Source organism: Lutzomyia longipalpis, chromosome 4 (genome assembly GCF_024334085.1).
Source record: "Lutzomyia longipalpis isolate SR_M1_2022 chromosome 4, ASM2433408v1".
Taxonomy (NCBI): Eukaryota; Metazoa; Arthropoda; class Insecta; order Diptera; family Psychodidae; genus Lutzomyia; species Lutzomyia longipalpis.
In genome coordinates, this window is record NC_074710.1 from 23,115,974 (window position 1) to 23,127,177 (window position 11,204).

General features: G+C 34.8%; 5 protein-coding genes across 8 annotated transcripts in view; 2 read left to right on the forward strand and 3 right to left on the reverse strand.

The window, feature by feature from the left end:
* LOC129794976 (ATP-dependent helicase brm) overlaps positions 1 to 9,797 on the reverse strand; it is a 28,081-nt gene extending 18,284 nt beyond the window's left edge. The window contains exons 1-2 of one of the 2 annotated variants that reach the window (XM_055835932.1): positions 9,422 to 9,797; positions 9,253 to 9,338 (exon numbers count right to left, since the gene is read on the reverse strand). In XM_055835932.1, coding sequence (XP_055691907.1) covers positions 9,253 to 9,338; positions 9,422 to 9,677 — 342 coding nt within the window. In that variant the 5' untranslated portion in view covers positions 9,678 to 9,797. Of the gene's footprint in view, positions 1 to 9,216; positions 9,339 to 9,421 lie in introns of both variants that reach the window. The other variant, XM_055835931.1, reaches the window with a different exon arrangement.
* LOC129795035 (probable asparagine--tRNA ligase, mitochondrial) overlaps positions 1 to 11,204 on the forward strand; it is a 1,173,171-nt gene that overhangs the window by 21,423 nt on the left and 1,140,544 nt on the right. The window lies entirely within an intron of this gene.
* Positions 716 to 2,038, reverse strand: LOC129795077 (inositol monophosphatase 2-like). Its single transcript, XM_055836111.1, has 2 exons — positions 1,654 to 2,038; positions 716 to 1,578 (listed from the first exon to the last, which is right to left on the reverse strand). The coding sequence occupies exons 1-2, from the start codon at positions 1,872 to 1,874 to the stop codon at positions 948 to 950; spliced, it is 852 nt and encodes a 283-aa protein (XP_055692086.1). The 5' UTR covers positions 1,875 to 2,038; the 3' UTR covers positions 716 to 947.
* On the forward strand, positions 4,198 to 6,971 carry LOC129795076 (uncharacterized). Its single transcript, XM_055836110.1, has 2 exons — positions 4,198 to 4,524; positions 6,241 to 6,971. Exons 1-2 carry the CDS (start codon positions 4,286 to 4,288, stop codon positions 6,869 to 6,871), a joined length of 870 nt encoding a protein of 289 aa, XP_055692085.1. The 5' UTR covers positions 4,198 to 4,285; the 3' UTR covers positions 6,872 to 6,971.
* LOC129795104 (acyl carrier protein, mitochondrial) lies at positions 9,934 to 11,155 on the reverse strand. 3 transcript variants are annotated; one of them, XM_055836144.1, is made up of 4 exons: positions 10,864 to 11,142; positions 10,563 to 10,670; positions 10,385 to 10,507; positions 9,934 to 10,238 (listed from the first exon to the last, which is right to left on the reverse strand). In XM_055836144.1, the coding sequence occupies exons 1-4, from the start codon at positions 11,026 to 11,028 to the stop codon at positions 10,059 to 10,061; spliced, it is 576 nt and encodes a 191-aa protein (XP_055692119.1). In that variant the 5' UTR covers positions 11,029 to 11,142; the 3' UTR covers positions 9,934 to 10,058. The 3 variants fall into 3 exon arrangements, with proteins under 3 accessions (XP_055692119.1, XP_055692117.1, XP_055692118.1); XM_055836142.1 differs by lacking the exon at positions 10,563 to 10,670 and having other exon boundaries at positions 10,864 to 11,155; XM_055836143.1 differs by lacking the exon at positions 10,385 to 10,507 and having other exon boundaries at positions 10,864 to 11,150.

Here is an 11,204-nt window from a genome sequence, read left to right on the forward strand (position 1 = left end):
TAAAAATTCTGGGACTGATTTTAAGACTTCCGAGTCTGTTCCATAAAATTCTAGATCTGAAATAAAACATCTGGGGCAGAATTAAAGACTTTCGAGTCTGAATTTAAAAACTCTGGGTGTAAATTAAAGACATCTCAGTCTGAATCTAGGACTTTTGAGCCTGACTTTGGAAATTCTGAGACTGATTTTAAAACTTCCAAGTTTAAATTTAAAAATTCTCAGTCTGAGTTAAATTAAATATTTATGGCTTTAATTTCAAGACTTCTGAGTCTGGAATTGAATATTCTGCGTCCGAATTTAAAAAAGGTCCGAACCTGGAATAAGGACTTCTGAGTTTGAATTTAGAGATTCTGAGTCTCAATTTGAGACTTTTGAGATTAAATTCCCAAGTTCTAAGTCTGAATTTATTTGTTCTGAGCCTGAATTTAGTGGTTCATGGTCTCGATTTGAGATTTCTAAGTCTGAATTCCGAAGATCTGAATCTGAATTTAACATTTCTGAGCCTGAATTTTCTATTTTATGTCCACAATCTAACATTTCCGATCTTTAATTAAATTTCAAACAGGTCAGATTTCAGTTAAATCTAACAACTAATTCAAAACTCTCTAAGTTATCTCTTTTTTATTAAGTTACCAAGCATAAATCAGTGTTAAAACCTCGAAACTCTTGGATTTTATGGAGTGTTTCTTCTGCAAAGAGAAAAACTAGAACACAATTTGAAGTCTTTAACCACATCTGGGTCATTTTTATTTACTCTTTTTTTACAACAGATAAAACTTTAATGAAAAAATTCTGAGACAGGCAATTTATTGCTCTACGCCCTAACCTTCTTGCCTGTTTTTACATCATTCCTTTTACCGGGCTAACTAACATTGTATGTTAAATACTGTTCAGCTCATTTGGGATGACTCCTGTTGTGAAGAATTTGTCATCTGACGGATTTAGCCTTATTTGTCCCGAAGTTCTAGGACTTTCCCACTGAATTCCTGATTAAAGGCCAGGATTTGTTTGTGAAGCTCCTCATTGGCCGCTACGACAATGCTTCCATTCATGATGTCATAGGGTGAGCCATCGGGATGCGAAATGACTCCACCAGCTTCTTGGACAATGATTGCCCCAGCTGCTAGATCCCACGGATAGATTCCCTCAACTTGGTACACATCGAGAATGCCCCGAGCAACGTACACGAGACCTAGGACGGCTGATCCAACAGCTCGAATTCCGGAGACACGACTCGTGAGTCCGTACGTCCTAACAAGGATCTCATTGCGGTACTTGTCACGCGATGCGAGGGATGGTTCATCCCCAACGAGGGAATCAATGAGACTCGTTGTGGATGTTGTGTGAATCTTCTGACCATTCATGGTTGCTCCATGCCCTCGACGGGCGCAATAGAGTTCCCGCTGAATGGGTGCAGATACAACACCCAGAACTAGACGCTTCTGAAAAGCCAGAGCCACAGAGATGGCAACCAGAGGGTATCCATGAACAAAACTTGTTGTCCCATCAATGGGATCAATAATCCACGTTGGATCATCCGTAAGAGCTTCCTTTGCATGCTTCTCCTCAGCAATTATTCTAACACAAAGTTCAAAAGAAGAAAATCAATCAACAAGGACGCCTCAAACATCAACCGTTTGAAAGACAACTAACTTGTGATCTGGATACTTTCGGTGAATTTCCGCAACGAGAAAATCCTCAACTTCCCCATCGTACTCCGTGACCAGGTCAAAGACACTCGTTTTCGTCTCCACCTTCTTCACGGCATCAATACCACGTCTTACAATGTCACCGGCTTTCTCAATCACCTCACACATAAAGTCCTGACACTCCTTGAGGACACTGTCCTCACTGAAGTCTCCTGCACCTGACATCACGCCCCTACTTAACGTCTTTTTTTTTCTTCCCGAACTGCTTTTGACAATTTTCAGCGAACAACTAATATTTCTGCCTCGTCAGTCTCACAGTCTTATTGCAAAGTCAACGTTGAAGTGAGAAAAATGTGATGATGAGAAAGAAAATCGATAAAAGTGCGCAAAAGAGATGTCAGCCACACCACGCGGTGTATCCCCTAAGTCTCTTTGGAGAGACTGAGATGAACTGTGGCATTCACACATAATAGTATGCGCGTGAATGTATTTTACACCGTGAGAAGCATAAGTGTTGGAGCTCGAATGTTCCATGCAAAAAGCGTTTAACTGAAGAAAAATCTTTTTAAAAAAAATCCTAAATTTTCATTTCATTCAAAATAAAATTTTTATTTTAGAGCTATGACAAGAAAAAAATAAAACGGAGTGAGATGGAAACTTAAAAATCCGTCAAGCGGTTTAATCAGAAAGGACTAGCCCTAGTTCATTCTTCATTAAACTTTAAATAAAATTTCATCTCTGCGGCTACTTATAATTAATTTTAATCAAATTAGACTCAAATTGAAGCTCTAAATATTACCTTAAAAATGTCTAAAGCACCTAAGTTTCTAAAAACAACCGCAAGAGGTATTTGAGTCAGAATTTTTTTTTAACTTTTCAGCTGTTAAAATAAATGCCAAATTAGAATTCAAGAGAAACATCAAACGTTAAAAGAAATCGAATACTAAACAATGTCAGACGTTTGAAAATGAACAAAAAAAAAACGTTAGAATATTAACAATTAACGTTTTCAATAGCAATATGACACGTTAGAAAAGAACTAAAAACGTTGAAATTGAAGAAAAAATGTAAAAAAATAAATAAAAATTAGCGAGAAGAATTTTTTAACGACTGAAAATCACTTTTTCGCTTCTAAAAAAATGTCTGATTTTCTTTTCAATTACCGTTCCCAATAGATCAGACACTGCATTCAATTAAATATAAATTATAGAATAGAAACGTCAGATTTTAAAGAAATAAATGTCAAACGTTAAAAAAAAGGTCGAACTTTCAAAAAAATGTCAAATTTATAAAAATAACGAACAAAAATGTCCAAGAAAGAACGATTTTTTTCTTTCTTTCTTTTATAATTCGTTAGAAAAAGAACTGAAAACGTTAAAAATTTGCAAATGGTCATCTTGATTTCTTTAAAAAAAAAAAAAAAGAACATCCCCATTAACTTTCTAGTTACAACTCCTTGCTTATTTTGAAGAAAACGTTAAGATTTGCGATTAACGTAAAAATTAATAATCAGAATCAAATTCTGAGCTGATCCTGAGAAAATTGGGACTACACATGACTTTTTAATTATTTTGAGGTTGAGGTTAAAAAATGGCCGACGGTGTTGTCAAATTATCTCATTACTATTCTTTCCACCATTTTGAAACGTTTCCAATTTTTTTTTTAACTACAGCTCAGTCCCTATTCTGGCTAGAAATTTGAAATTTAAGAATTTTTTTGGGAGTCGTTAAAACCAATCTAATTATTCAAAAGTTTAACGGTTCGAAATTGAAAATTAAATCAAAATGGCCGCTTTAATTTGGCATCAAAATTCAGCTTTATCTCTGGTTCTACTCAATCGATTTTTATCAAATTAAACTTTAATAAACTCTTAAGATTCATCATAATACTTCTATCTGGAATCTAATCTATCTAGATCTTAGTTTAGCTCCTCCTAAAGAACAAAACTCCCGTAAATGGTTAACTTAACCAGTTTTATCATCAACATTTTTCCTTTCGATCTTTTATTGCTCTTAATTCTTGTTTTGCTCTATTCTTAAATAAAAATAATTCTCCACTTACGTAAGATAATCTCAAACATCGCCGTGACCTTATCAATCAATAGTTTCAATAAGTTTTTATTCCCATTGTATTAAATTCTTATTCTTATATGTATTCATTCAATTAATTGACTCACAAGCTCCCAATGTTCCCGCTCAATTGAGGTGAACGAGAACCCCTCAGAAATTAATTGGATATTTTGCATGAAAAAAATTCCATTTGACATTCACCTAAATTAACTTTTTCAAATCAATTTTATGAATTAAATTATATCTAAAAAAAATTCTCTTGTTTAGCATAATATAAATCCTTCTGTCTAAATAAATGTATGTCAGTGGGGGGATGATGTTTCTCAGACATATTCTGTTTAAATATTTAATTTTGGTTTTAATTCGTTGTGACTCCACACGAGATAAAAGCTCTTTATCACCTAAAATTTTTTTATCATCCACAAAGCACCAAAAAAAATACTTTAATACAAAACCACATTCACACGTAAAATGTGCCTGAAACAACCAACTTTTTGCTTCAATTTCTCAGTCTAACCGCTCATTTCGTGGAGGTTTGTGGGACTTGACTTGTGTTCCGGGGAAAAAATGGTGAATTTTGAGGAACTTTCGGGTTTTCCTGACTTTGCAACTGAAGCCAAACTTCAGGAATGCTTTAACTACGTCGTGAATTTAGTACAAAAGGGTGGAAGTATCGTTGAAGAAGGTTTCACAAAGACAAAAGAGGTCAAAATTAAGGCATTTGCCGCTGATCTCGTGACGGAGTACGACAAGAGAGTTGAAGATCTCATCATTGAGGGCATCAGAGAGAAATATCCAAACCACAAGTTTGTTTTCAAGGGGTGTTTATCTGTTGAATATTTAAATCTTTTTTTTTTTTGTGAATCATCCGAATAAATTGGCAAAAAAATCCGAATATTTCCCTTCAATGATTATTGAAACTGAATAACTTTTTTCGGCTTGAATTTACTATTTCTTTGAATTGAATTTACTACTCTTTTACAATTGAATTTACTATTTTAAGGGCTTAAATTTACTACTTTTTAAATGTTTCTTTCTTAATCTAAGTCTGTTTATCACTAAAAACGAAACAATATTTTTAGGCTTGATTTTACTACTTCTTAGTCATGAATTTACTACTTTTTTAGACTTGAATTTACTATTTTAAGGGCTTGAACTTATTTCTTTTAAAACTTGTCGTTCTTAATCTAAATCTCTTTATTACTGAGAACGTAACCAATTTTTGAGGTTTGAATTTACTACTTTTAAGCGTTTGAAATTACTATTTTCAGACTTAAATTTACTACTTTAATGGTTTTGCATTCTTAATCAGAGCCCTTTATTACTAAAAACGAAACATTTGTTTTTTTCGATTTGAGCTTACTACCTATTAGGCTTGAATTTACTACTTTTTTAGACTTGACTTTACTACTTCTTTGGATTGAGTTTACTAATTTTAATGTTTTGAATTTACTATTTTAAGGGCTTGAACATACTACTTTTAAAACTTGTCGTTCTTAATCTAAGTCTCTTTATTACTGAGAATCAAACAAATTTTTTAGGCTTGAATTAACTACTTTTTAGGATTCAATTTACTACTTTTTTTTTTTTTTTGCGTTTTATTCTTAACCTGAATCTCTTTATTAATAAGAACCTAGCAATTTTTTTAGACTTTAGTTTACTACTTTTAAGGGCTTGAAGTTACTATTTCCGGACTTTGAATTTACTACTTTTTGAGCTTTTCGTTCTCAATTTAAGTCCCTTTATTATTAAGAACGTAACAAATGTTTGAGGCTTGAATTCACTATTTTTAAGGGCTTGAAGTTACTATTTTCAGACTTTGAATTTACTACTTTCCTTAATTTAAATTTACTATTTCTTTGAAGTGAATTTACCAAGGGCTTGAATTTACTACTTTTTATCTTTAATCTAAGTCTCTTTGTTTCTAAGAACCAAACGAATTTTTAATGCTTAAATTCACTTATTTTTATACTTGAATTTACTACCTTTCAGGCTTGAATTTACTATTTTGGGTTTTTTATTGTTACTCTGAATCTTTTTATTATTAAGAACCAATTAAAATTTTTACGTTTTACGATCTTATTTAGAACCTCTTTAAGAGAACCAAACAAGTGTTTTAGTCTTGAATTAACTACTTTTTTTAAATTTGAATTTACTAATTTTTAGGGGAATAAAATCTTTTGATCACAAAATTCTGCTTTTGATCAGAAAAATATTCCGTTTTGGTCAGGAGAATGTTCTTTTTAGCAACTCAAGGGAAAATACGAAAAACGGAATATTCTTGTTAGAAAGAAGATTTTTCTGACCAAAAATCTAATTTTCTGCTCAAAAGTCATTGCGTTCTCAGTCTGAGTCTCTTTTTTTAAAACTAAAAAACGAATAATTTGATTTATTTTTTTGCGAATCATCAAAATATTCCTGAAGATTTGAATATTTTTATTCAGATAAACACCCCTTGTTGATTTTTTTGTTCAATTCTAAGCTGAATCAGAACTTTAACGAATTTTTCCTTTTTTTTACAGATTCATTGCTGAGGAATCAGCCGCTAAGAATCCCCTAACGGCTGATCCAACGTGGATTATTGATCCCATCGATGGGACAACGAATTTCATTCATAGCAATCCCCTAATTGCCATTTCTGTGGCTCTAGCCGTGGATGGAAAGCTCCTGATGGCCATCTGCTTGAATCCCATTCACAAGGAACTCTACACAGCTATCCGGGGCCGTGGAGCCTTCCTCAATGGCACCCCAATTCACTGTAGCAACGTGACCGAACTCAAAAATGCCGTAATCTCCATTGAAGTCTCCCTGGCATGGGCAGATCGCCTTCGTGATGAAGTCATTGGCCGAACTCACGTGCTCAGTGGCAGAGTTATTGGGATTCGTTCTTTGGGAAGCATTGTCTTGGCCCTTTGCTACGTTGCAAGGGGATCATTGGATGCCTATCAAATGGAATACCTTCAACCGTGGGACATTGCAGCGGGGGCGCTACTTATTCAGGAAGCTGGGGGAGTTGTTAAAAATCACCGTGGGGGCGAATATGACATAATGAAGGCTCAAGTTCTCGTTGCCGGCACTCAGGAGCTCTACGACCAAATGCTAGCTGTCAATCGGGAGTGCGAAGGGAAAGTAATAACCTTTGCTAAGCCCTAACTAAACTATATCTCATTGAAACGTTTATTAAGGGGTCTTATCTCTTTAAACACTCACTTTGATAAGTTTATCAAGATCATAAAACTTGAGAAAAAAAGAAGAAATAAAAGATTAAAGACAGAAAACGTTTAATTTGAATTATCTTCATTAAATAGGTTAATCGTCTAAAGTGCGTCATTTGCGTATTTTAACCATAAAGTCATGAGTTCAAATCCCAGAATAATTCTTCTTTTTTGTCACATTATTCTTTTTACCTACATTTTTGATGTTCCTTTAAACTTTTATTGCAGAAATAAACCTTTTAGAAAGAAATGAACTTTTTTTTGCTATATTGTATACTGTCTTTGCTTATTAAATTTTTGTAGAGAGCTTGATGAAGGTTTTAAACTTTGCCAAAATGTCATGAATCAAATAAAGGAGTTTATTCATTTTTTATAGAAAAAAAAATCAAAATTTAATTTTAGCTTAACTTTTAAAGTTTCAAATTCAGAAAATTTCTTTTATAAAATTTTTAATTTCGAAAGTTTTGCTTTTGACATTTGATTTCGGTATTTTTCTATTAAAAAAAAATAATACTATTCCATAAGATTTTCAACATAAATTCTTTCTGAAATGTTGTTTTGCAAAAAAAAAATTTTAATTTATTCTTTAAAAAATTCAAATATCGAAATTTTAATTATCATTGAAAAGGCAAAATTCTTTCAGAAGATTGAGAAAGAATTATAGATCAACGAAGAGACTTTCCATTTCTTACTGATTGAATATTTGCTTAAAAATACAAAAAATGACGTCATAATTACAATTTTTTTTCTATTAAATTTGAAAAACATCATTTGATGCATTTTTTTTTTAAATTTGTCTTGATTTTTTTTCAAATTATCAAGAAAATCAAAAAGAATTTTGCGAATAAATTTAAATAAACAAAAAATCACACGCACACAGACGCTTATCTTCATGCAAAAATTCAATTTTTTTCCCAGAAGAGGTCAATATGTCCCAAAGAATCAGTAATTAATAATAATTTTTTTTAAATTATTTTTTGGTAGTTAAAACTGTAGAGAAATTAGGGATAAATTGTAGGGCCGTAGCTATAGCTAAAAATTTAATTAAATGAGTATTTTTCCGTTGCATTCAATTTAGCAAATTTTGACAGTTTATGCAATTCTAACGATATGTGTGATGTTTTTTATCGTTTAACTCGTAATTCTTAATTCGTTATTATTATTATTATTATTTTAAGGTTTATTCTACTGACTGACATTTCTTTACGAGCATTTGACTTTTTTTTTGTAATGTTTGACGTACCTTTTCTAAGAACTTGACTGTTTTTTCATAAGTTTACCTTTCAAGTGTATTTCCTAACGTTTGATTAACTTAATGCTTTACGACCTTTTGGGATTACAATCCTACACACACAGAAATTTTGACCAAAAATCGTAGTGAAACTGTCAGTTTTCGTGAGTGGGCCACTCGCATTCGTTAATGACGAGTATTTCCTATATTGTTTACATTAGACAGTGCGACTCAAGCAGAGGTTATGTGCGAATATTTCACTCGCATTCGACTAATGCAAAAAATTTTTCTGTGTGTAACTAACGTTTGACGTTTCTTTTTTCAATTTTTGACATTAGTAAAGTTTGACATTTCTTAAGTTAAGAAATAATCTGCAAACGTTTCAAAAATTCATTTTTGACCCAAAAGAATTTATTTTCATATTATAAGAAAACAAAACATCTGTCAAAGTCCGTTTTGTTGTACAAAAAATACATTTAAAACCGTATTTTCCCCGAAATTAGAACAGAAACATCAAAGAGAAAATTATTATGAAAAGAAATTCTTATTAGAATTATTTAAAAGGAATTTTTTATAAAAATTAATCAATTGATCCAAATTCTTCTTTTCATGTTGCATGTGACGAAATACTCTTCTATACGATATTTGTTGATTCAAGTGACGAACACAGGCCTTTCTCATTATTATCCGGAATATATTTATTTTTCAAACATTTCGTCGTCTTTACGTCGCGTAAATCTCATTAAAACTTCTAACGTTTCATACGACAAGTGTTGATCAAAGCGACGAGATCTCTCGAGGATTTAAAGACAAAGAATAATATGGGACAGCCTAATACAATAAATCGAATTCATCCAAATCTCTCATCTGCATGCAATTCAACTCTACTTGATCCTAAATGAGATCCCTCCTTGACCCTTTAACCTTTCTTTTGGGGCCTTTGAGACATTTTTTCCCACCTCTTCCGGATCAACAACACACACCAAAAAACACAACAAATCAACACGGGGGCACACACAAAAGAACGCGACTCTCAATCGCTCGACACTCACATTTCTTCCATGGAAAAGGGAATGGGTGGGACTCACGGCATTTGGGGGCATGTTGTGCGGCTGGTAGCCCATTGGGGGCATCGGTGGTCCCTGTGGTGGCATCGACATGCCCGGATGGGGCCCTAAAACGACACAGACAGCAATGAAATCGTAAATAGGTTGCATCCGGAAAGCTCATCGATGAACGGGGGGAAACGCAACGCACCTTGGGGCATTCCTGCGTGTCCCATTCCGGGGTGATGCTGCATATGCGGGGGCCCCGTGGGGGGAATATGATGCGGGGGTGGGGGCCCATTCATGTGTGGCGGAGGGGGATGTGGCTGCGGTGGCGCCTGGACGTGAGGATGCTGCTGGTAGGGCTGTGGTGACGGCGACGGTGCCGGTGACTGCGGTGGTGGCCCCATGGGGCTGGGAGCCTGCGGTGGCGGCATTGGGCTATTCTGCGGCGACGGGCTCGCCATTTTCACGCAAATTTCACTTTGTTTTCACTTTTCCACAGACAAAAACACAGAGAGAAAAATCGAGAAAAACTTCGCACAAATGGCTTCACTTTTTCATCGAAAACTCATCGATTTTGCTGATGTTGTCACAAAATGGTCGACTCTTTTAGACTTTTCGACCAAATATAACCCCTCCGACGAGAATTTCAGCGCGGAATTCAAATGAAGTGAAAAACAAACAGGATTTGTAGAAAAAAAAGTAAATAAAAGAATAAAATTGGAGAAAAAAATCAATTTGGAGATTTTTATTTTCTAAATTCCATCTCTATTTCCATCGAGCTGACATTGAAAGAAAGTTATACACATTTTGGGTGCTTTTAGCGTCCCCGCAGGGGCTCCATATTACTCATAAACATCCTCCTTGTCCGCAACATACCGCACAATATCCGCTGGCCTATTGAGCTTCTCAGCATCATGATCAGGGATCTCAAAGCCAAATTCATCCTCCATGGCCATTATTACCTCCACATGATCCAGGGAATCCAATCCGAGGTCATTGATGAAGTGAGAATCCAATGTGAGCTTCCGGAAGAGCCAGAAAAACAACAAATTAATTAAAAATTCACAAAAATCAAGGAATTTCCAACCAAATCTGGCTACTGGTGGCAGTTTCAGAGTGAGATTAAAGGGACAAAAGAATTAAGAAAGGGATTTGTGAGGCAAAATACCTTTGAAGGGTCAATTTTGTCGTACAACTTCAGCACCAAGAGCACGCGTTCCGTGATAAATTGAATCGTGAGGGGCGCTTTGGCGGAGTACTGTCTCAAAATCTGATACTGCCATCCATGCACCTGAATTGGGGGAAAGCCAGAGAGAAAAAAATGAAATTTAATAAAAATTCTTTACCTTTGACTCATTAACTTTGTCATAGGCAGCAACAACTTTCAGTACTCTCGTCCGGATCTCCTCGATATTTGGTTTTGTGGCAAAATATTTTCTCTCAATCATTTGCCACTGATAACGAGATGATGCGGAAAAGAAAACAAATCATGATTTTTTTTTCTAAGCATGATTTTTCTTTGCCCTTATCCGGGAGCAAAGTAAGGTTATGTCATGTTACGAAAGGTCAACATTCCGGCAGAAAATACGCAATTTCCCCTCCGGGCATGTCAATGGAATGACTTTAAGCCCCCATGGGGCACCTTACCTGATGCGTATTGGTGAGAAGGCTGGCAGTTTGGGGGCGCTTTTCGCTGTGAAGCAATCTCTGGGGCAAAACTGCACCAACACCCGCAATTCGCGGCGCTAGCACACGAATTAGGCACCTATTTCGACTAAATGCACTACTAACACCACGCACAAGGGATGCCATTGTGATTTCTCCACTCAATTGCGCAAAACTCCCACAAAATCCTTGCAAAAATCAACCCCAAACTCGAGTTTTCTTCAACCCCGCACGAAATGTTGCATAATTTTTTTGACAGAACCCCCCGATGCATGCGCCATCTGCGATAACCTCAAAATACTCAAAAAATTCAAATCCTAACG